This window comes from Ailuropoda melanoleuca, chromosome 5 (genome assembly GCF_002007445.2).
Source record: "Ailuropoda melanoleuca isolate Jingjing chromosome 5, ASM200744v2, whole genome shotgun sequence".
Lineage (NCBI taxonomy): Eukaryota > Metazoa > Chordata > Mammalia > Carnivora > Ursidae > Ailuropoda > Ailuropoda melanoleuca.
Window position 1 is genome coordinate 129,122,883 of NC_048222.1, and position 26,273 is coordinate 129,149,155.

The window sequence follows — 26,273 nt, forward strand, 5'->3', positions numbered from 1 at the left end:
ATAGTGAGCTACAATTTTGGAAAATCAGATATTCTGAAGATTATAGCACTTCTGTTTACGTAAATAGAAACTTAAGTATATAACAATTCATCAAATCGTCAGTTTACAAAAAAACCTTCACTTTATAATTGGAGTTGTCAACAATAAACACTGAAATATGGGTATACATGATATTATTCCCTTAAAAAAGTACAAATTTAGAGCCCCACGTCAGGCTCTTCCGCTGGGAGCCTGCTGCTTTCTCTCCCACTCCTCCTGCTTGTGTTCCCTCTCTCACTGGCTGTCTCTCTCTCTGTCAAATGAATAAATAAAATCTTAAAAAAAAAGTACAAATTTAAACTATCAGAAAACAAGAATTTCATTTTTAAAACATACAAAGAACGGAATAAACATTAAAAGCACCTATGGATTCCTGAAACACTCACTAGAAACAGTGAAGCCAAGATTCTAGTGCAGAAGAAAGAGAAATGTTTCATCTTCCAGTAGGGGCAACTTATAAACACATGAGATTCTAGCAATTGTTAGATTAATGGAATTGTGTCCAGTTTTGCATAATCAGCATGGCTTTACTCTATGTTTATTAAGGAACAAACTTTTTTTTAGATATTTCAGTATTTACTTGTACATTAGAGAAAACAGATGGTAGATAAGAAGGAGAGGACAGTCATCAGGCCAGTGAGCACTGAATATTTCTTTCCATCCATTTTTTTACATTCTGTTATGTATTTTACTTTTACATAAAATATCCCTTTTCAATTCCATTTTCTTATTTCTAGAATCTTAATTATTGCTGCCTTCTAAAAATTTCTTGCAGATATGCGAGGTATATAGTCTTTATCCACCTTCTTGTTGCTATTTCCTACCTATAAATGTTTCATACACATTCTGTAATTTTTATTAAAATTGAGTATGTTCATTTCACAGATTCAAGACCACATTCCAGTCTTTTTAAATGCCAAGATAAGTATGTATATTATCATAAGTATATGGATCAACAGGTGAAATGTTACAGTAATAGGGCTATTCAGCTAAGTTTCAATGGTCCATTTCTAGAACTAAACGATCCTTATGACCTCTGAGTCTTCTAAAGATTAAAGGGGACAAGAAGAGGAGGGGGATTTTATCCAGAAGGATCACAACCCACACTCTAGACCAGGTTTACTTACCAGCAAATTTGTTTTTATTTTTTTTAATCCACATCATTAACAGCAGATAGAAATGATGTTATCTTGCTTTGAGACATGACAAAAACCAAGTTACCTAATCCTGAACACCATAAACAATATTTTCAAATCCTACTTAAGAAATACACAAGAAAGCAAAATTCTTAAAAAATTATTCTATACACTGGGGAAAAAAAGAATTTTTCAACAGCGGAGAGACAACTAATAATATGTAAAATTTCCAGACCAGTTCTCATACTGAGTTTTTCCCAAAGTCTCGATCTTGAAAGTGTTATGCAGAGCTATAAAACATACCCTTCAATTTTATGTGACTCAGAAAAGTGAAACTTGTTTCTGACTCATCTATTGCTCAGAAAATTCTGAAGAGCAAGAATGACTCCCACCCAAAAGCAAAGAGTTGTCTGGCCATCAGAATGCCATTAGTGAAGATGCAATTAACATTCAAACAGGCATACAACTTACTTTTGGCAAAGTGGGTGAACAAAGGAAAAAGAAAGTAAGTCAGAGAATCATACCTGTGGTGCTGTGACCTTAGCTGTAAGACTTCCAGCTTGCACATCAATTAACCATGCATATTCTAAGGAATCACTTCCCAAAGGAAGACCCTCTGCTGAGAACATAGCATGTGCTCTCAGCTGGAGACCTGACAAATTGATGTGACCCTCCCTGAGTACTTCATCCACAGGGGGCCTCTGCTAAAAACAATAAAAAGAAGACTGTTAGAAGTATAAGAAAATAAGCATTATTATTTCTAGTTGTTTGTTTTCTTCAGAGACTAACAGTAAAAACATGCTATCTGGAAAATAAGACTCAAGGAGCCATAAGATCCTAACACAACCTTGTACCGTAGTAAAGAGTTTCAGTTAAGCTTCTTTAGTGACAATATCCGCAAGAGTCCAACTGCAAAGCAAGATAGCAAAGTCCTAGAAAGAATGAGACCTGTCTGATAGAAATGAATGGCTCAATGAATAAAAAGAAATTAGTACTCTGACTGACAGGGAATGTAAGAGACTAATCTTTGGTGGGAAGGCAGGAATAATGAAATTAAAATACTAAAAAGAAAAAAATAAAATAACAGGGAAGAACAAAGACCACTGCAAACATAAAATGAAGAACTAGGGAAGAAAGCCAGCTTTCATACAGATTTTGAGAACTACATAAATATAAAAAGGATAGATCTATCTTACATTAATTACATACTTACTACTGAAAAGCAACAAATCTTACAGAAATTACACACTTACTACTAAAAAGCAGCAAATATTTCAAAGAGAAAAGTTCTGGGACTTACTCAAAAAGCTATGTCCTAAAATAGGGTATTCCATGGAACACTAGTTCCACAGAATATTGTTAGCAATATAGAATCATATTTGGCAATGCCCTACCCATTAGTCACCAATTTCTGAGGCCCTGCATTAAGACTAATGCTATCAGGAATAAGCAGCTAAATCCTGGAGAACTCACCTGTACCAAAGGTTTCAAATTTGCCAGATTCACCAGAGGAATCACTATGGCAGCTGCAGTCTTAAAACAACACGTATTTCTTAAATAACAAGACTTAAAAGTAGAATGACTCTGATACATGGGCTCCAAAATGGACCTTGTGTTAATTGGGCATGAAAACAACACTAATCTCAGGGTACATCTCCATCAGCGCTATTGGGTGACCAGGCGCATTGTCAATGAGCAGTCATATTTTGAAAGGACTCTCTTTTTCTGAGCAGTAGGTCTCAAAAGTGAGCTTAAAATATTCAGTAAACAATGTTGTAAAGAGATAGACTGTCATCCAGGCTTTGTTGCTCCACTGATAGCACAGGCAGAGCAGATTTAGCATAACTCTTAGGGACCCTAGAATTTTCAAGCATTAGCTTCAACTTAAAGTCACCAGCTGTGTTAGCCTGTAAGTAGAACTTCAGCCTGTCCTTTGAAGTTTTGAAACCAGGCACTGACTTCTCCTCTCTAGCTACGAAAGTCCTAGATGGCATCTTCAACCAGAAGGCTATTTCATCTACTTGAAAATCTGTTGTTTAGTACAGCCACCTTCATGAATTAACTTGGCTAGATCTCCTAGATAACTTGCTGCTTTATCTCGCACTTTGGTGTTATGGAGACGGCTTCCTTCTTTAAACTATGAACCCACTTCTGCTAGCTTCAAACTTTTCTTCTGCAGCTTCCTCACCTCTCCCAGCCTTCACAGAATTGAAGAGAGTAAGGGCCTTGCTCTGGATTAGGCTTTGGCTTAAGGGAATGCTGTGGCTGATTTGATCTTCAATCCAGACCACTGAAACTTTCTCTGTATTAGCAATAGGCTGTTTTGCTTCTTGCTTTGCTTTCTTCACTGGTGTATTTATTGGAGTAGCACTTCTGATTTCCTTGAAGAACTTTTCCTTTGCATTCACAACTGGGCTAACTGGTGCAAGAGGCCTAGTTTTCAGCTTAGCTTGGGTTTTGACATGACTTCCTCACTAAGCTTAATCATTTCTATCTTCTGATTTAAAGTGAGAGACATGCAATTCTGCTTTTCACTTGAACACTTAGAGGCCATTGCAGGGTCATTAGCCAGCCTAATTTTAACACTTTTTTTTTTTTGTTTAAGAGAATAGGGAAGCCCAAGAAGAAGGGAAAGAACAGGGGAACAGCCGGTTGGTGAAACAGAACACATACAACATTTATCACTTCAGTTTGCCATCTTATATGGGCACAGTTTGTGGCACCCCAAAACAATTACAGTAGTAACATTAAAGATCAGTGAACACAAATCACCATAACAAATATAATAATGAAAAAGTTTAAAATACTGTGAGAATTATCAAAATGTGACAGAGACATGAAGTGTGCAAATGCTGCTGGAAAAATGGCTTTGATAAACTTGCTTGATGCAGAGCTGCCACAAACGTTCAATTTGTAAAAAATGCAATGTTTGCAAAGTGCAATAAAGCAACATGCAATAAAATGAGGTACGCCTACTATTTCAAAAGTCTGATAAAGGAGACACATTCTGTGGCAAAAATAAGCATATACTAGGTGTTAAGTTTCAGCTACTATGAGGTCAGCCATGTCGAATATATACACATATGAAAAAATTAAATTCTATGTAGAAAAATACGGTCAATTATGCAGAAGAGTTGCAAAGGGGGTAGGCTATTTTATATAAAATGATCAGTTACTACACAGAATCCGTAGTAAGTTATCATCTGTTGTGATTTTGGGGTATCAGATTCATCCTCCCATTTATAATTTTACTTTGCTTTATATTAAAATCTATTTATTCTTCTAAAGCTCACAACTTGACTAAAAGTAGAGAAGAGCCCTAAAGTAGTGTTAAATGAAAAGTGAAGCCATTTGGCATTAAAAAATAATAATAACAAAGTGATAATCTACCCAAGAATGTAAATTATTCCCATTTGCTGTATATCATTGGTTCCCTTCCAAAAGAGCCCTGGGGATATCTTGAGGGGATTAATAACGTGTCTTGTAAGTTGGTTAGGTAAAAAGAATAATCCATGTGGATATATATGTTTTGCAGATTTATAGTACTGGTTAATATGAATATTGAGGTTGTAATTTTCAACAGAATCCACCAAAATTGTATACATTTTCCTTCCATAATTATATGAAAAAGTTATAAAGTATTTCTTTCCATTTCTAAAAATAATAGATAAAGAATATAATTATATGGTATCACATAAATAGGTTACAGAAAAAAAGAAAAAGAAAACTGAGATCCTTGAAAAACTCACGTGTATATACAAAACTTCTTAATATGGTTAAATTAAAAGCCTCTAATTTAAAGAGCTATATATTCCACGCACAGAAGCTAACACACTGTTTCAACCCCAGAAACAATAATAATACATCTCTAAGTCTCTACCATAACTCATTTTCACATTACCTGATAGTTATCACTGACAAACACATTTAGGGGTGACAGGACAAGTTGCAGCATGGTTTCCCGAAATCCTTTTTTCATTTCAAAGCACAGTCTTTCCAAGAATGCTGTAGGGCACTCAGGGCCATCAGTGGTTCCATGCTAAAGTCAAACAAAATACCATATTCCAAGATATAGAAAAAATAAGACAAAGGAAGTACAGGAAAATAAAAATTACATTTATATAATTAAGAGATTTTGATTCTTAAAAAGGAGAAACAGTGCTTATTGATAAAATTAACTATTCTGTACCCCAGTAAGAACATTAGATTCACTAAGCACCAGAGGTGACTCCTCTACTGTGCAACCCTAGGTGCATGATATGCAGCCAGTAGGCAGGACAATGCTCTAGGGTCTCATCCTCCCTATCTGGCCTCACTCCAATGACCCTGGGTTCTCTGGGCAATATAATCTCATTCCAAGTCAGCCCAAACAGTCCATTGGTCAACCTTAGACTTGAACTAGGATTCTGTGCTGGATCTGAACCCCTGAAAACAAATCAACCTAAGGGCCAAGCTGAATCTTGATTTTGTAGTAGGTTCACCATAAGGCCCCCAAATGGTCTAGAGTTGGATAAAGGATAAGAAAACGTAAATCCTACGGTATCCGTCAGGCTAACTATAAACCCAGCAACTCAACGTTGTGACAAAATATTCTATAGTTACACAGAACAGCAAGAAGGAACTAAAGTGAAAGAAGAAAAGCAGAAAATTATAATGATCAAGTAATCACATTATGAAGAAAATAATAAACTAGCTTTGTAAAGGTAAAAGGATAAATTTTAATGTTTTCAAATCTGATTTTTTTTATTAGTGTGTGCATGTGTGTACACACACCTACAGTTTTCTAAGTTGGGTAAATTTCATAATATACTCCAGACTATTTTGATACATAAACACTTACAACAGGAAGACGCCCATGAACTTTGTACAAATTAACAAGTACAGTAATGTCCCAAGGACGTAAGGTAAGCGGATGAATTAACTTGGCTGAACTTTCATTTTCCTTTTTCTCATTTTCCATTCCAACAGCAGTCCACCCAGAGCTGGATGATGTTGACAGTGACAGAACAGGACTTGAAATAATCTCTTCAAAATCCATATACATGTCATCTTCCCCAAAGTAGTTTTCCTATAAATATTAAGAACAAACTTCTACTACTACTGAAGAGATATGTAACAATAACTATTCAACTTAGAGCCTGAATGTTGTAAACCAAGCATCTCCCTAAACTATTTTATTTAGTTAAAAGAATATGGTCTGCTTCCTTGAAATGAAAAACAAACAAAAAAAAGATACATATGCTGAAGACAGACTTACTTGGCTACTTAGTAAATAAACATTCTGTAGCAAAAAAAAAAAAACAAACAAACCCACAAACAAACATAAAAAATTATGTAAGTTTATAGTAAAGCTTCATGACAACACCACCTCCAATTATAGCAAAAACTTGCAATTTAGGTCCTAGAAGAAAGCTTCGAAAATCTGTAATGTTCAACAGTTTTCAATCTTTCTCAGAGTTCTAGGGCAATAATACCCGAAGACATTCTTTAAGGGAAGATCAATTCACTGAAAATCAATTTGACTAAATCCAATTAGCTAACTGCTACAATTCATATATTCTGGGTGAAATATTTATCAGAAGTGTTTTTAACAACTTAAATAAGAATCTTCAAATTTAGTCACTCATGATAAAAAATGTGTTATCAACAGTTACCAAAACATCCTTTCGTATAATTCACCCTGGTTTCTTATGCAAAGTATTTTAACTATTAATATTATGGTTCCTTTTGCATCAGAATTTAAATCTATTATTATTTTTTTCTTTTTTTAAGGTTTTTATTTAAATTCCAGTTAATCAACATACAGTGTATTGTTTCACGAGTAGGATTGAATGATTCATCACTTACATACAACACCCAGTGCTCATCACAAGCTCCCTCCTTAATCCCCATCACTTATTTCACCCATCCCCCACCCCCTCTCCTCTGGTTACCATGTTTGTTCTCAAGAGTTCTCAATAGTTAAGAGTCTGTCTCTTTTCCCCTATGCTTATTTGTTTCTTAAATTCCACGTATGAGTGAAATCATATGGTATTTGTCTTTCTCTGACTTACTTTAAATGAAATTCTTTTTTCTTCCCATTATTCTGAATTTAAATTTTATCTATTTGATCTGTCAACACTAATCAAAAGTTGTTCAAATATTCCTGTTAACACAGTTAACAGTATTTGTTCAATATTAGAAATCAAGTCAGTATTTTGATAAATTCTGCACTTTACTTATTGACACATTTATTTTCTGGCTAGAATTCTAGTCAATTAATCAGGCGATTTAAATATCTTTTCAGAGGAAAGGACGTTGAAGGGTTTACAGTCATTTGGTTAATTAGTGGTAGGACTAATAATAAAATCCCAAATCTATGGACTCACAAAACTGATGCTTTTTCCTCATTCTCTGTTATTATCTGGCTCTAATAATACAGGTCCTACTTAGAACCTGCTTGACATCTTTTTTTTTTTAAGATTTTATTTATTTATTTGACAAAGAGAGACAGCCAGGGAGAGAGGGAACACAAGCAGGGGGAATGGGAGTAGGAGAAGCAGGCTTCCTGCTGAGCAGGGAGCCCAATGCAGGGCTTGATCCCAGAATCCTGGGATCATGACCTGAGCCAAAGGCAGACGCTTAATGACTGAGCCACCCAGGAGCCTCCAACCCCCCCACCCCGCTTGACATCTTGATAACTGCCTTTATTATATAACTCTGAAGCATGGACAAATTGAAGCACAAATACAAACATAAATAAACATTAGTTTTTATGCTAAATTCTAACTAAATTTCTAAAACTTAAAAATATCTAATTGATTTCAATCAACATTAAAGATCTAGAAGTATTCAAAGCAGCAGTCCTCAGATCATTTGAGAAACCTTTTCAAAATACACATGCCATTCCATTCCTGGAGACAGTTCAATAGGTTTGCCAGGTGCATGGATTTCAGAGACAGAAGAAAAGTAAAATACTTCCTTCAGTGATTTTATCTACAAATGGCCTCCAGACCCAACAACTTCTACTCTATCCTTCCTCCATACAACTGATCAATGAAATCAGTGTACAATGTTCACGTTTATTAGCTTTTGACATACTAAGAGTTACCAACAAATCAATAAGTTATACTCATTTTAGCCAATTTTTAATAATCCTATACTATAAATCTCTCATTTTTAAAAAATTCCTTAGAAGTCTCTTACAGTCTCTGGCAATTTTTAACCTTAAAAACAGAAGAGATTCGTGTAGATTATTAAAAATCAAAAGAAAAATATTCTCTTGGGCCTAATGTTCAATTTTTATTTATTTTTTATTTCGCATTTATTTATTTATTTATTTTACAGGTTTTATTTATTTATTTGACAGAGAGAGAGATAGCCAGCGAGAGAGGGAACACAAGCAGGGGAGTGGGAGTGGAAGAAGCAGTCTCCCAGCCCTCTAGTGGAGCAGGGAGCCTGATGCAGGGCTAGATTCCAGGACCCTGGGATCACACCCTGAGCCGAAGGCAGCCGCTTAGCTACTGAGCCACTCAGGCGCCCCTAATGTTCAATTTTTTTAAAAAAAAAATCTCCATTTAATTATCTGAAACAGAAATAACTCATAGCAAATTCTTTAGGGAATACTGAATCCCCAACATAGAAGAGAACATTTGCTAATTTTTATTAAATGTGTCAATGAATTTTTTAAAGAGTTATAAAACTCTAGGAGTCTTTTATGAGTTACCATATTAGTACATATTGAATATTATCAACAAAATGTACTTTTAAAATTATAACTCCCTTAAAACATTAGCCTCATGTTAAATTTTTAATGTTGAGTGTGTGATTTAAGTTTTGTGTGTGTTTGTTTTAGTTTTGTTTTGTTCTTTTAGTACGTGAACTCCATCTGTAAAGATTAATTTCTTAAGGATTCACTAAAAAACATTACCAAAAGGTTGGCCAAAGTATAAGGTAAGTAGTAATATATTATGGCAAGCTTCTATGGTATTTTAAGATTAATAAATGTAGACAAATATTTACAAATACAAATAAAAGTTCCATTTCCATGTTATGGTAGATAGTATGCGAAACTGAACTATCTCTAAAACAAATTCCAAACAACACTAGAAAAAAAGCAGTAACTTACATAACTGAAAAAAATGTGTTCTTTTGTCAAGTTTGCAGCATGAATTTAAAAAATGACAAAACAAGCTTATGCAATAATGCTCATTTCTCAAAAAAGAGGAAAAAGAACTATCACTATAGTTAAAAGACAGCTAATAAATTCTGAGAAAGGGGGGGAACAACCTACAGGTACTCTGCTTCCAATACTAAATTTTTTTTAATGGAAACTTGATAGCCACGCTTCTGTTCAAGACTATTAAAACTGTTTCTTTCTCATAAAGAAAACATATATGCCATATATACTCACCCTTAATCCACAGTTTCTACTGACTACCACTGACATTCTATCACTATTTAGATTCAGATTTCCCTTCTTCCATTAAGAAAAAATATAATAAGACTAAAAGAAGTCAATTCAGAAGATGTAAACATTTCCATAAACTATTCTCACAAATTTTAATGCATGTTAGTATAGATTCCTCTCAGAGTTCCTGGTAATAATAATGGTAATCCTAGTTTCTTTTGTGGATTTTGGAAATCAGTTTTTCATAAACAAACAAATATGAATCTTTTTTTTTCCCCTAGCCTATCCTTCAGAATTTCTTGATGTTTATTTCTGGTAACTAAGGAAAATACAATCTTGGTTACATGAATTTTCACATTCTCTTTGTTTTCTTTAATATAGACATACATACAATCTAACACTAAGTAGAACATAAGTTATACATTAAAAGAAATGAAAAAAATTGAAAGAAATATTTAAGATAGAATACATCTCCATGTTAGCATGACACTAAGTTTTCTGGTAGGCAGAAAGAAAAAAAGAAGAAAAGGGAAAAAGACTTAAAGAGTTACTTATATTCCTAACAAAAGGAAGCACAGAGTTCATTGGCCTAGAAAAATTGTCATGTTTTAGATACATATTTTTAAAAATATTTCAAAACTTCAAAAAATTTAAATTAGGAGATACTTCATACAAGTTCTATGTTAATTTGATGAATGCAAATACTAATACAAACTTTAGTACAACAAACCTTTGACACTACTAAACAGTTGTTATAAAATCTTAATGCATGGAAGAGACTACATCAAAACAAACTATCAAGAGAGGTTACATTTATGGAGAACTTGTAAAGAAATATTTTTAAAAAGGCATTTACTCCTTTCTCTTTATTCTTCTTTGTTATAGTCCTCTTAATTTTGATGAAAATGTATTATTACGGAATTTTTAAAAGAAAAAATTGAGGTATATGAGTATACATCCAGTAATGCAAAAAAACAGTGACAATACCTCTTTAGTAGTATTCAAAGCTGGTATTGTAGCAATATAACCATCCTCATTTGCTAACTAAATCATTACTCACATTTAAATTAAAATACAGTTCATCCTCTTCAGGGAAATTATAACTTGAAAATTGCATTTTAAATCCTTTATAGTTATTCATAAGCAATCCCAAGAAAATAAGATACTGGGAGAAATAGTTGAAGAATACTTTAGGTCAAACAATGGTCACATGAAAGAAAGAAGAAAAAATGTGTGTATGTGTGTGTGTACATTTGTGTGTGTATTTCTCCCCTTCGAATATCTGAAGAATCACGCCTTCAGGAATCTCTCTTAAAAGCAAACCAAAACTTTAGATTTCCACAGATATTAAATACATTGTCCCTTGCGTCTTTTATCTTAAATTATGTCATCTGATGCCTTATGGTAGTTTATAGTAAATAAAAGATGGTAAATCAAATATAAAAAATTTTTAAATATAAAAACCTATTCAGCTAGCACTTCTTCCAGAGAACCTTTATTAATAAACCTTTACTGTCTTTCCCTAATTAACCCTGATCATCCTAGACCCTTTCCACAATTAATTACTCCTGTCACTATACATTATGGGATTGCCTATTACCTAAGCATTCAATATCCAAACCTCCACAGTTGTGAAAGTACAAAAGGAAGAGAACAAGTAAACACTGACAAAATCTATCCCACAAGTACTGCCCATGAATGCTAATGTTTGGACAATTTGTCTCATTTTGTTTATCAGATGTAGTAAAGCATCCAATAGTATGATGAAAATCTAAAGCAAAGTGAATTAGCAAAATCCTGAAAAAATGCAAAATTTCATGAAGTTGCTAAAAATGATATTGGATAACCACTCAAATCACAGGGAAAGCTACCAAGGATAAGTGAGGATCTGGAAGGGTTAGAGCGGTTACCTATAAAAAAGAGTAAATCAATAAGAGTTATTGATGACTTGCTGGTGACTTTTTTACAGTATGACTTGAATTATCAAAAGAAAAAAAGTGATGTGTAGAAAACTTACAAAGTGCTCACATATTTTTCTTAAAATAGCCTCTCTTCTTAGAAACAAAAGATAAAATGAACTTATGGGACTTCATCAAGATAAAAAGCTTCTGCACAGCCAAGGAAACAGTCAAAAAAACTAAGAGGCAGCCCACGGAATGGGAGAAAATATTTGCAAAGGACACTACAGATAAAAGACTGGTATCCAAGATCTACAAAGAGCTTCTCAAACTCAATACACGAGAAACAAATAAACAAATCAAAAAATGGGCAGAAGATATGAACAGACACTTTTCCAATGAAGACATACAAATGGCTAACAGACACATGAAAAAATGTTCAAAATCATTAGCCATCAGGGAAATTCAAATCAAAACCACACTGAGATACCACCTTACGCCAGTTAGAATGGCAAAGATAGACAAGGCAAGAAACAACAATTGTTGGAGAGGATGTGGAGAAAGGGGATCCCTCCTACATTGTTGGTGGGAATGCAAGTTGGTACAGCCACTCTGGAAAACAGTGTGGAGGTCCCTTAAAAAGTTAAAAATTGAGCTACCCTATGACCCAGCCATTGCACTACTAGGTGTTTACCCCAAAGATATAGACGCAGTAAAGAGAAGGGCCATATGCACCCCAATGTTCATAGCTGCATTGTCCACAATAGCCAAATCATGGAAGGAGCCGAGATGCCCTTCAACAGATGACTGGATTAAGAAGCTGTGGTCCATATATACAATGGAATATTACTCAGCTATCAGAAAGAACGAATTCTCAACATTTGCTGCAACATGGACGGCACTGGAGGAGATAATGCTAAGTGAAATAAGTCAAGCAGAGAAAGACAATTATCATATGATTTCTCTCATCTATGGAACATAAGAACTAGGATGATCGGTAGGGGAAGAAAGGGATAAAGAAAAGGGGGGTAATCAGAAGGGGGAATGAAACATGAGAGACTATGGACTATGAGAAACAAACTGAAGACTTCAGAGGGGAGGGGGTGGGGGAATGGGATAGACTGGTGATGGGTAGTAAGGAGGGCACGTATTGCATGGTGCACTGGGTGTTATACGCAACTAACGAATCATCGAACTTTACATCAGAAACCGGGGATGTACTGTATGGTGACTAACGTAATATAATAAAAAAACATTAAAAAAAATTAAATAAAAAATTTAAAAATTAAAATAAATAAAATAAAATAAAATAGCCTCTCTTCTTGATCATGCTTGATCAACCTTCAAGAGCTATCATTCTATGCATTCATACAATGTCAATGGAAAAATTAGACTAAAATGAATCAACACCTGATTTGGTCTTTATTCAGAGAAGGCATACTTCTTTAGAACCTAAAGTTATCATACTCTGAAATAAACTTATTTTCATATATTTGCTTCAGGTTTTAACATAGTGCTCCAAACAAATCTTCGCTTATTACTTAGCATGAAATAAAGTTTTCCGATTTTACTGAATTCACTTGAAGTCGACTCTTCCTGGTTTTACTTTATTATTCTCAGATGACAAGGTTCTCTTGTACTTCTTTTGCTGTGTTATATTACAATGTGTTGGGGCACCTGGGTGGCTCAGTTGGTTAAGCGTCTGCCTTCAGCTTAGGTCATGATCACAGAGCCCTGGGATCCAGCCCTACATCAGGCTCCCTTCCCAGTGGGGAGTCTGCTTCTCTGGCCCTCTGCCCCTCTCCCTTCTTGTACTCTCTCTAATAAATAAATAAAATCTTCTAAAAAAACCCAATGTGTTAAAATTTGTCCTTATATATGTCTACCCCATTATATTCTCTAGCTTATTTCCTTGAGAACAGATGCCATATCATCTCTACGCCCAGCAATTAGCACAATTCCTATAATATATTAAATGCTAAAAATAAGAAATAAAAACTCAACTGAGAAGTACACCATTTTTAATAAATAAGTTTGTAATTGAGTCTAGCACCAGGAGTCTAGTCAGCATATATATCTTCAACAACTTTAAACCACCGAACTATTTCAAATGGTCTCAATTTCAATTAGATATTAACTATTTTGCCTATGCTTAAAAATGTGTAAGATCTTTTAAAAATCATACCTTTATACATAAGAAGGCATTTAATAGTGGTCCATAGAGAGTTATTTGAGAATCTGGGGAAAGTTCCATTTCTACATGAAGTTTATCAGGTGGAAGTTCTGAGGGATCAACAGGTGGGCGTGAAGAAGTAGAAGGAGAAGAAACAACTCTGTCTGATGTTTTCTGGGATGGCCTTAATACAGATAGCATTGTTTCTTCCATTTCTGATACTGAAAAAAATTAAGGAAAAAAAATATGTGGCGGTAATTTCTCAGAAGTTCTTTCAGGAACAATTCACTAAGAAATTCCATTTTGTAATTTTTCATGAAAGCAACGCTCTCTGATACAGTATAGTACATGATGAAAACAGACCTACAAGTCTAATATTTAAGAATGCCAAATAAAACAGACTTCATTGAATAGGTGTAGAAATACATAAATCAGATGGTATAGAATCAAGGAAAATTTCCTATTATCATTCTCAAGACCCTGCAATATAAATTCAGGTCACAATGAGGCTTTATCTATAATTGGGCATTAAAGTACAAAGTTGTTTTCACATAAACAGCTATTCAAATACAGTGTACATTATCAAGCTCCAAACATAAGAACAATTATGAAAACTATTCTTTAACACTTAACTCACTAGAAAAATACAAAGAAAATATCACTTGACTCTAATTTCATTTTGGACCCTGGTAATAAGGTACATAAGCATCAGGGAAACTGATATGATAGTCTGAAAATGCATTAAAAAAACTAACATTTCATGAAACCAAGTGCTTTAAATATATATATATATACACATATATATACACATAGATATATATATATACACACACATATATATATATTCACATACACCTTATTTGATATTCTAGCTCTTCCATTTCTAGCTTGGCAGAACTTGAAAAAATTATTTACTTTCTCTGTACATATTTGTTCAAATCTACAATAACAACATTTATCTCACAGAGTTGTTGTAAGGATTAAATGAGATAATGTAAACCAGTAAACAGCTTGGTCTAGTATTTGATACACAGTAAATGGTCCATGAAAGTTGGTTATAATGATGCCAAAAATCCTTAAAAGATTTTTAAATGTATATAATTATGTCAAATGAATAGATACATTTCCAAATTTAAAAATTTTTCTTATACTTTTAATGGTTATCAATCATAAAACCAGATGTTTTGAAGTACAAATTATATAAAAACACCTACATGATTGTTTTAGCTGCTCATCTGCTTTTTGTGGATAAATTGGATGCCATGTATAATCGATTGTAAGCATGACACTTGGGACAATCCAGCATTCAACCCAACCGGCTCTTTGAAGAACAAAAAATAAAATTCTGGTCAGTTACTTAATTCATTTAATTGTATACAAACACCAGTTACAAATAATCAACTTTTCCTTTATTCTTTGAAAGAATCAGAAGAATCTTCTCTACATATAAACACAAAATACTTAAATCACTAATGTTATATACTCACTTTTCTTGAGTAATATTCCGCCATTTTGGTTTAACTGTTTTCTGACCACTTTGACACTCAGCAGGAATACCGGTATCATGAGTCATTTTATTTGGGTGGCAATTCTTTACCAGCATAAATAATGAATATTTACTAGGGTGGCAATCTGGTAGAAATAAATGAAGATCAACATCTTCTCCCTAAAAAATAATTTATAATAACCCAAAGAAATAAAACAGGTACATAAATGTTAGGTTTCTATTTACAGCCAAACCTATGTATAATAATCTTGAGAATTAAAAAAAAAAAAAAAACAAATTTCAAAAGGCAGATTTTATAATGAACAGTCAGTTAAATAACTGGAATAAGAGTTTATATTGACTAAAACTAAATTCTAATTAGAAAGTTAAGAAAAAAATTAAGGAAATAAAAAGCATATTTCATATGTAACTCAGTAAAAAAAAAATAAAAACCATCTCACTGAGGAATGCCTGGGTGGCTCAGTTGGTTAAGCATCTGCCTTCAGCTCAGGTCATGATCTCAGGGATGTGAGATCAAGCCCTGTGTTGGGTCTCTGCTCAGCACAGAGTCTGCTTGAGTTTCTCTCTCCCTCTGCTCCTCCTCCTTTTCCTCTTTTGCATCTCACTTTTTTTCTGCAATGTTCATCTGTTTTAAATTCCACATATGAGTGAAATCATATGGTATTTGTCTTTCTCTCACTTATTTCACTTAGCATAATACACTCTAGTTCTATCCACTTCGGGGCAAATGGCAAGATTTCATTCTTTTTGATGGCCGAGTAATATTCCATTGTGTGTATATATAGCACAACCTCTTTACCCATTTATTAGTCAATGCACATTTGGGCTTTTTATAATTTGGGCTTTTTATAATTTGATAATACTATAAACATTGGGGTGCCGTGATGCCTGATTTCTGAACAGGCAGCATAGCAGAGGGGTTAAGAGAATGATGCCTAACCTATAACACTTGGGTTCAAATTCCAATTCAGCCACTCACCAGTCACATGATAAAGTTACATAAATTCAGCTTCTCAGTTTCCTATTTCATAAACACAGATAACAACTATCTCAAGCAAATTGTTCTGAGAATGAATGAACTAATACACATAAAGCACTTAGAATAGTGTATGGCACATGGTAAAGAGAACATGTTTAATAGGTATTAGCAGCTCTTATTGTTGCTATTTTTTACCACCATAACCTCCATCAATACTACAACTACTTCTGATTGTCCATAGCCTAAAATGAGGTATTTCACAAAATTGTGAACTCATTAGAGCCGCCTTTCAGAGAAAAGGAAGAGAGGTATTTGTGGCTATCCCTGGAATTCATGTTTACAATTAGTAACGAAATAAAGGAAAAGTATAAAATCTAGTTCATACACTGTAAACATTAGAGCTAGAAGGGGTTTTCAAAAAAACATGTAAGTTAGCCAAAAAGGTTAAAAATGAGCTGGTTAGGAAAATAATCAACTCAGGGAATTCTCTTTTTATTGCCCAACTCCTCAGGAGCAGTTGAGGAACTTAGGGGAATGACAGAACATTACTGTTAACTACAAAAACGAAGCTGCAGCACGTCTGTGACACTGAAGATCATGAGCAATGGTACAGAGCTAACATACTCAGGATAGCAATGGGGTAGGCGGGAAAAAGTAAAGATAAGCTTTGGGAAATCAACTTACTAATAAACCTGTGGAATAAAGAATGCAAGCAATTATACATACTCTTAAAGAGAACTTGGTGTTACACGTAGCTGGAACAAAGTCCGTAAAAGGCAAAGAGAAATCAATGTTTAATGTTTCCCCACAGGCTGCCAGATACACTACAAGAAGAGGAAAAAGAGAAAATTTATTTTCAACTTCAGTAAAACTTTAAATAAAAATTGCCTTATACCTAAGAAAATGAAAAATAATATGCTTAGTCCAATAAAAGCTCTGAAGTAGTTCTCTGAGAGTATTATAAGACAATGGAAAAAAGATCAATTCTAGTATCTATTAAAACTACAAAATCAACATCAATATCCATTTTTTTAATATCTTAATGAACAAAATACTTAACCTAATTTTTAAGAAGTTCTTACCATTTTCCTGTTGTTTAGTGGAACAGTCAATCCAATTGTGTTGATTAGCAGCCCAAATCATTTCAAATTGATGAAACATGATTTTAAAATTCCATGTATATGGCACAAATGAAAAAATGTCTGGAGCACTATCACTAGACCAGTCTTGAATTAAATCTAAAATTACAGGAGTGGGAGACAGCAAAAATTAACTGAAATTCAGAAACAAAATACAAATATTCTAACACCAAAGATCAATTTTTCTTTTGCAACTAAAAAGAACTTTTATACTGAAATATTAAAAGAAGATTAAGATATAGGTAAGTGATTTAGTAGCAAACCAATGTTTACCTACTAATCACAGTTCCAAATAAGAGAAATTTTATGCATTTTATATACCTATTATTTTTTATTTTTTATACCTATTATTTTTTAAAGAAACTTTAGAAGATGAAAGAGCAAAAAAATATCACCTGATAATCCACTACCCAAATATCCAGCATTGTGGATATGTTTCCTTCTAGTTTTCTTTTCTATATAGATTTTTACACTATTCTAGATGCACATATTTTATATATTCCTTTTTCTCATTGAACTCAAAATTTTTCCATGTTATTTCATACACATTAACAAAAATTTTAATGAGTTCATTAAAGAGATTTGCCAGGATTTACTTAACTATTTAGTAATCTTGGATATTTAGACTCTTTCCAAATTTTTGTGCTATATATAATTTTATGTATATTTTCATTCAAGATATTTTACATATTCAGGATTACTTTGTCAGTATAGATTCCAGAAGTAAAATGGCTAGGTCAAAGTTTATAAATTTTTTCAAAGCTATTATAAATTACAGAATTGCTTTCCAAGAATACTGAAACCATTTATACTCCTTCCAGAAATATATGCTAGACTATCTATTTCACTGTACCCTCTCCTGCATTATACTTCTTTCTACCTTTCCCTCCCCCAGTCCCTCCCCCTTTCTCTTTGTCTCTGGGGGTAGCAGGAGGATGTAGCTTGGTAATTAATTGATCATTGAAAACTGTTATCTCACTTTAGCTGAATTTCCTAATTACAAGTAGGGATGAACTTTTTTTCATGTTGTTTTACTCATTAAACAAATACCCACAGAGTGTCTATTGTATGCCAGACTCTGTTCTAGACTCTGGGAATATAATGGTGAACACAAATCTGGCCCTGTTAGTATTTACAGTCATTAATCTCTGACTTCTGATTTGTTGTACGCTGATTTGTATGGTTTTAAAGTGCTGCTTTTAAAACTATCCATTTACTTAGTCTGCTTACCCTCTGGTACCTTTTTTTTTTTTTTTTTGAATCTCGATAGGCAAAAACTCTTTATTAAACTATTAGCACTAATCTAAAACAGTGGTTTTACTTTTTCTTCAGGCATTCACATCGCTTACTTGCCTATACTCCCAGCAATCACATCTTTCAGTGCATGGTCTCCTCCTAAAGGTGTCAAGCTCATCTCGGTATACTCATAGTATATAACACAGTGCTATGCATGTAAAATTAGAACTTTGTATATATGAGAGAGAGAAATGACTAGAAGCAGTATTATAGCACACTTTGACAGCAGACAGTCCTGGGATTAAATTCTGGCTTTACCACTTTACTAGCAATGCGATCTTAAACAAATAATGTAAATGCTATCAGTTTTCTCTTCTACAAAATGAGGACAACTTCACAGACTTATGATAAGAACTGAAATTATATGTGTCAAGTTTTAGCACAGTAACTACCACAGGGTAAGCACTCTCTGTATGGAAGCATTTATTATTAAAGATATTCTGAAGAAAATAATAGGTAAAAATAATTTAATATTTAAAGTAGTTTCTTTGGATTTTAAAGATATGATATGTAATGAAATCAGAAGTCAAATTTCTCTTACATAATAACATATGAACTCATTTAAAATTTAGCTGCAATGAACAAAAGCTTGTGCACATTAAAAAAATCCCTCTCTTAAAATGGCAAAATAATACATTTAATATCAAATGTCAATAATTTAAATGAATATTAATAAGATGCAGAGTTTCATATCAATCAATTGAATAGGGTAATTAACCTGTTCTATGAATAAAGGAAGACTCCACTTGACAATTTTACTTGAAATTACTTCCATTTCACTAAACAAGCAATCACAGTGGTTCATCTTACTATATAGTATCTATGCTTACTTCTAAACTTTTATTTCCACATACCATCCTACCTAACGTGACTCCATGCCAACTTTCTAACTTTATTGTTTGGCACAATGGCTAGCGATCAGATCCCAAAAGTCATCTCTGGAATTAACCATTTCTACAGTATAAACTTATCATTCGTCAATCTAATTTTCTCACTTTTCTTCTTCATCAACATTTTTAGTTCTGTACTTTTACTCAAACTATTCATCCTATCTAAAATAAGTACACTCTTTGGTATTCTCTCTGCTAAAGGAAAACTCCAACCATCTTTTACAACAACATGATACTACAGAGAAAGCACAGGATCCACCATCAAAAAAATGTTCTTAAATATCTCTTCCACTTACTAGCCTCATTGAGTCTGACCATGTCATTGGATGTTCCCTGCTTCAAATCCTCTTGTTAACTCAGGGATAGCAGTAACCGCTATCTCTTTTCAGAGTGATGAAGGTAATATAAATGAACATACTTTGTAATGTTCTATGGAGACAAACTATGCAAATATCAGTTAATATTACTGAGTTCATTGGCAAAGACCATTTTAGATCTTATGGTCTTTCCCCTACCTTCTCTGATTACCTTCAGGTCACAGCCATTTCCTCTGTATTCAGGTCTTACATGCATTTTGTTTTTTTGGTTTTGTTTTTTTTGTTTTTTTTTTAAAGATTTTATTTATTTATTTGACAGAGAGAGACAGCCAGCGAGAGAGGGAACACAAGCAGGGGGAGTGGGAGAGGAAGAAGCAGGCTCCTAGTGGAGAAGCCTGATGTGGGGCTTGATCCCAGAACGCCGGGATCACGCCCTGAGCTGATGGCAGACGCTTAACGACTATGCCACCCAGGCACCCCTACATGCATTTGTTAGTTTCAGTTCATGCTAGTAATCAATATATACACTGTTCTGTATTGCTTTCATTTGTTTAAGTCTAGGGCACATGCCAATATACTTGAGACTGATAACTAATACAAAACAAGAAATGCCCATAAAGTGACATGGCCATAAGTTCTCTGTGGGCTGAGATCAAGGTTTAAATTTGTTTTGAATCATTATTAATAAGAGACTTTCAGCTTACATCAGTTGCATTTATTTATTTTACACTCCTAGTTAAAAGACTGAGATAAAATTGCTAGTAAAATAAACACAAATTTAAATAATCCAATAGTTATCTCAGGAAACCAATGTAATTTTATAAAGTTATTAGCCAATTTCTATTTTAACAAGTCTTATTAGTTTTTCTACCGTATTTTATTTGAAATTTGAAGATATTCTGCAATATAGTTTCCTTACCACCTTGTACAATATCTTTACTGATAAATATTTTAAAATATGGTAAAATATTTTTACTTGCCTCAACAACTATATCTAATATGTATTTCTCTTTAAACCAAAAGCTGCTCTCATCAGCAAATGGTCTTACCAAAAAATTTAAAAAAGGAAGCACTTTCTTGACTGCCTTACTCATTTAGACAACAAATTTTTTAAAGTTATTAAGTTGTGATGAGCACTGCATGTTGTATGGATGTGCTGAATCACTATATTGTATGCCTGAAACTAATATTATTACACTGTATGTTAACTAACTGGAATTTAAATAAAAACTTACAAAAATAAAGTTATTAAGTTGGTAATCATCTGGAAAAAACTCATCTACAACTCACTTTATAATTACATTATTAGGCAAATACCCTATAAAATGTCAGTCAATTGTACTGGAGCTTTGCAATATTGTTAGTATTGTCTTCTTCTCCCCCTTATCAGAGTAAATCTAAGTCAACTTCGATATTAGCAGAAGAGACTTCACTTCAGCCTTTGTTTTACATCTTATTCCTGAGACTCTTTTTTACATTTATCATGAAGCTGTCTTTGCCCCACACTAAAATCTCTTAACAACTTGATTGGGGCTCAGTCGGTTAAGCGTCTGTCTGCCTTTGGCTCAGGTCATGATCCCAGGGTCCTAGGATGGAGTCCCGCATCAGGCTCCTTGCTCAGTGGGAAGTCTGCTTCTCCCTCTCTCAGCTACTCCTCCTGCTTGTGCTCTCCCTCTATCTCTTTCTCTCTCTGTCAAAATAAAAATAAAATAAAATAAAATAACAATTTTATCTTATAATTTGTGTAAGAATGGCCACTGAGGGATATTACGCATACCCACACACCAAATTAGATAATTTGTTTTCTGCAGAATTCTGTCAATGGGGAAATAGAAAACTGAGAACAGAAAAAGCAATTCAAACACTATGACCAAGTATATTCATCCCTAGGCTAAACATGTCACTCTCTAATAGCCATCCTTCTTAAAGAATAAATAAGTTTTTAAAGGATTCTAAAAAGCAATAGAAGAAACATGAGTAAAAGTAATAGCTGTAAAATCAGGGCTATGAGAACTTAAGTTTTGTACCTTTCTATTTTCTTTATATTTCTCCAAATAAATTTTAGGAAAAAAAAACACAAAAAAGTGAATTGCAATACATATAAGCTTAAAGATGAGAAATAAAGAAAATAATTTAGGGAAAAAAAGAAAATAATTTAGGGAAGACATGTTTGTAACTTGGGAAATGCATACTTGGCTATTTGAAAGTGACTAACACAATGCTCAACCTAAATTAAAGTGATACTACAAAATTAAAAATTTTAAATCTTGGGGAATTATCTACTCCAACTATTCTTAGCACTGCTATAGTCTAAGAATGTGAAATGTCTGCAGTAAAAACAATGTGAAGGATTAAATGCCTGAAAATAGGAACCTATTTTAAAAGGTTAGCAAAGTTATAAAATACAAAACCTTAAGTGAGAGAGTAATGGCTAGTGCCAAAGAAACTAAATATAACAGATTCTCGAGCCAGACGACTTGGGTTGGAACACTAGCTTGACAAGCTTACTAGTTGTGTGACCCTGGACAAACTGCTTGACCACTCTGTAACTTACTTCCCTCATCTGTAAAACAAGGATAATAATAATATCGATCTCAGGGATTATTATAAGGATTCAACAATTCAATATGTGCAAACTGAACAGAGACAGATACATAATACACACTGTGAGTTTTAGCTATTTTTTTAATAAATCTGAATTGAGCAGTACTTACTCAATGCTCAGCTTCACTGACAAAAGTTTTAACTTGCCAGGGATTTTGTTACAACTTCTACTACTGGGACCCTGACTAAAGCCTTGAAGAATTATATAACTCCAAGAATACAGAAGCTTTCTATCTAGTCCCCATGATAAAGTTCCCAATCAAACTAGAAAACAAATATAAAAAACTTACTATTGAACATATTGTAGTAACGGCATTATACAATGCCCAAACTCTAACAATAGCAAAACTAGGGTAGAAATTATTATCTCTATTTCACAGATAAGGAAACAGAAGGTAAAATAATTAGATAATTTGGCCAACATCATATTGCTAGTAAGTAATGTGAGGGCAGGACTATCTACCTGACTACCACTACATCCCCAAATATCTAAGATCAGATGCTTGTAAATGACTGGTAGATACAGGGAAGGATGGAGGGATGGATGGATGGATGGATAAATGCAGCAATCAGTAAAGCAAATATTAGGTGCTCTGGGGTAGCCACTGACCCTGGCAAAACAGACCAACTCTGTTTAGCTAAACTTTTTATGGTAGTTTCTATAAATGCAACTTATTTTTATGTAGTAATATTCATGTTAGAGACCAAGACTACATGTTCCTAAACCCATAAAATATGAGTAGCTGTCGTGATAAAGAAATAAAGAAATGTTTTCCAACTAATGATAACATCAACTCAATATCCACGCCAATGGAAAGAAGTAGGAGCTCCAAATATAAAAATAACATACCCTCGTGCACTGTTGGTGGGAATGTAAATTGGTACAGCCACTGTGGAAAACATTACGGAAGTTCCTCAAAAACTTAAAAATAGAAATACCATATGATCCAATAATTCCACTACTGGGTATTTACCCAAAGAAAATGAAAACACTAATTTGAAAAAATGTATGCACCCCTATGTTTACTGCAGCATTATTTACAATAGCCAAGATACGAAAGCAAACTAAATGTCCACAATAGATGAATAAAGAAGATGTGGTGTGTGTCGACATATAAACACAGAGAGAGAGAGAGAGAGAGAGAGAGAGAGAGAGAGAGGAATATTAAGCAGCCATAAAAAAGAATAATATTGTGCCATTTGCAACAACATTTCACTTACATGTGGAATCTAACAAACAAAACAAATAAACCAAAAGCAGAAAAAGACCTATAAATACAGAAAACAAATTGATGGTTGCCAGAGAGGAGGAGGGTAAAGAGATGAGAAAAAGAGGTGAAGGGGACTAGGAGGTACAGGCTTCCAGTTATGGACTAAGTCACTGGAATAAAAGGCATGGCATAGGGAACAAAGTTAATGGTATTGTAGTAGTATTATATGGTGACAGACGGCAGCTATACTTGTGATGAGCACAGCATAATATATAGAGTTGCTCAATTACTATGTTGTATAACCAAAACTAATGTAATGTGTCAACTACAATTCAATAAAATAAAAAAATAACATACTTGACTATTTGAATATACTGTTTGTGGATTACAATAACTGAAACAAAATAATGAAACCATGCTGATGCCTAATTCAGGCAAAGAAAGAAACTGATTCATCCTCCCCAAATTATCCCCCACTAGGATGACACAAAGCACCAGCCTAAGATGAGTTCTTTCATTTTTTTTTTGTAAGCCCAATTTTGTGTTGATATTTTCCTTGTTTGTGGTAAAAGAGAACACAAAATACCTATATTTAAATTTTCCCTTTTATATTCTTAGCCTAAAAAGAAGTGTAAAAAAAGTATGAACTCTATCATTGAATCCCTATGTTGACTCTAAAAGCAAAACTTACTGAATGTAAACAAGTTCACTGTGATAAATCTCATTGTATTTACAAGTATTAGAAAATTACCAGTGAAGAAGTTCTTCTGTGCAAAGATGAAGTGGTAGGTGGCTTTATAAACCTCTAATTCACACTGCCAAGTCTGTGGCATGTTCCATGTTCGGGGATAACTGGCATTGATATGGAACTGCAAATGGAATGGTAAGTAAAAATGTTAGAGTTTAAAATGTGACACTGTGTGAAGAACATTAGAAATAAATTCACACACACACTAGTAAAGTAATAAAAACTTACTTTCCCACTGAGCTGAACAGAAGGTCCCTTTGAGATTTTAATATTACTGTGGCTAAAGGTCAGGATCTATGATTATATCCAGCTCCTTGAAATACTAAGCCATAAAAACTTTAAGAACAACAAAGCAGACTACAGTTGTGATACTGTACTCTAGCTAAACTAACAGAGTAACAACCAGTGTCCTTAATTCCTCTTTAAACCTAATCTGTTATGTGAGAGGCTCAGGGTTTGGCCACCAGTGCCTCCCAGGTTCCCATTTGGCACTTTGGTAATGGCGCTTTATCATGTATTCCATCTACCAAAGTTTGGAGATTCTGCTAAAGGCAAGAGCTGCCTGACCAGGAATAGCATTATTGCACAGCACCATTTATCAGCTGTAGCTCAGGAATTCATTAAAATGCTGAATAAGCCAGTTAATATACATTTATAGTGTTCAATATATTCTTGGTAATTGCAAATTTTTCCTCTTAATTTACATATATACATGTAAAAATGCTTTTTTTTAGACAATTAAGACCTAATAATACCATCTTAGAAAAGAATTCTTTCTGAATATCAGCCATTCTACATAGTGGCTTTTGTTATTTTTTATTATTGTTGTTTTCCCTGATAAGGAATAATCTGCCTGATAATGAAAGGAATCCCCAATCTGCAATTTTAATCATAAGCATTTCCATATTTTTTCTAATATGGGGCAATCTGCAGTATCAATAAGATTTTCTCCTTTTTACCTCATTCATCAAGTAAAACACAAAATGATTTATTAAGCCATGAAAAGGAATCCAATGAGGCCAGAACATATAGTGAAAAATTATCTCATTTATAACGTAGGAGTTAGTCTGATCATAAAATAAAATTTAAAAATAACATTCTAACAACTTTTCACATTTTTAAAGACCAAAAATCATGCTAGCACTGCCTTATATTCACTTTGCCCATAACTAGAAGCAAAGCAAAAGAGAAATGCCAGAGTCCACAGCACTGGGAATCTACTCCTCTTCACAAAAATAAGGCCAAGAGTACCTGGTAGTTCTTGAATGAGAAGATTAACTATTTAATGGCTTTCTGGTCATTAATATTTTATATTAAAAAATTAAAACCAAATTCAAATTTTATGTATGTATACATATCATCGTATACTCTAGACTTACTGCTAACATTTCTGCTTCTAAAAGGGTCCGGTATTGCATGCTGGTAGTGGCATCAACATGTAAGAGCTGTCCTTTAATTGCAGGAGTATAACCTAGTAAGTGAAAGCATAAAAATTAAGAACCTAAAAAATATATGTATGACTTAAAATTTTGTACTGGAAACAACTCCCATCACCACCCAAAGAAGGAATCCCTGAAAAATAGTGATCAGACACTATACAAATACATCCCAGTGATGGGGAGCTTGTGATCTAATAGGTGATCTTTCTCATTTTGGACAGCTCTAAAGGAATAAAGTTTCATCTTCATAGAATGTCCTCCTGATTTTGCTTTCCAGTGCGAAACTGTAAGTCTACCCTCTAAATGACAGTTTTCAACTATTAAAGATAGCTCCCATGTCTCTTCTTCTCCCACTGACTCAAGGGAAGTTGTTTTCATCATTTTCAACTGCTCCTTATATAATGAGTTTCTAAACAATAGCTATTCCTTATGTAATTAATGACAGTTAGCAAACAACATAGCTCCATTCTGAACAAAAATAGAAAACTGCAGAGTACTGCACTTCTTT

General features: G+C 33.6%; 1 protein-coding gene across 6 annotated transcripts in view; it reads right to left on the reverse strand.

Moving 5' to 3' along the window:
- KIAA1109 (KIAA1109 ortholog) overlaps window positions 1-26,273 on the reverse strand; it is a 193,467-nt gene that overhangs the window by 118,952 nt on the left and 48,242 nt on the right. For 5 of the 6 annotated variants that reach the window (XM_034661658.1, XM_034661660.1, XM_019804439.2 and 2 more), the window contains 10 exons: window positions 25,706-25,797; window positions 24,330-24,447; window positions 17,204-17,359; window positions 16,848-16,945; window positions 15,123-15,301; window positions 14,850-14,956; window positions 13,648-13,856; window positions 6,016-6,243; window positions 5,077-5,214; window positions 1,700-1,879 (listed from right to left, as the gene is read on the reverse strand). In XM_034661658.1, the coding sequence (XP_034517549.1) occupies window positions 1,700-1,879; window positions 5,077-5,214; window positions 6,016-6,243; window positions 13,648-13,856; window positions 14,850-14,956; window positions 15,123-15,301; window positions 16,848-16,945; window positions 17,204-17,359; window positions 24,330-24,447; window positions 25,706-25,797 (1,505 nt within the window). The remainder of the gene's footprint in view (window positions 1-1,699; window positions 1,880-5,076; window positions 5,215-6,015; window positions 6,244-13,647; window positions 13,857-14,849; window positions 14,957-15,122; window positions 15,302-16,847; window positions 16,946-17,203; window positions 17,360-24,329; window positions 24,448-25,705; window positions 25,798-26,273) is intronic. The other variant, XM_034661659.1, reaches the window with a different exon arrangement.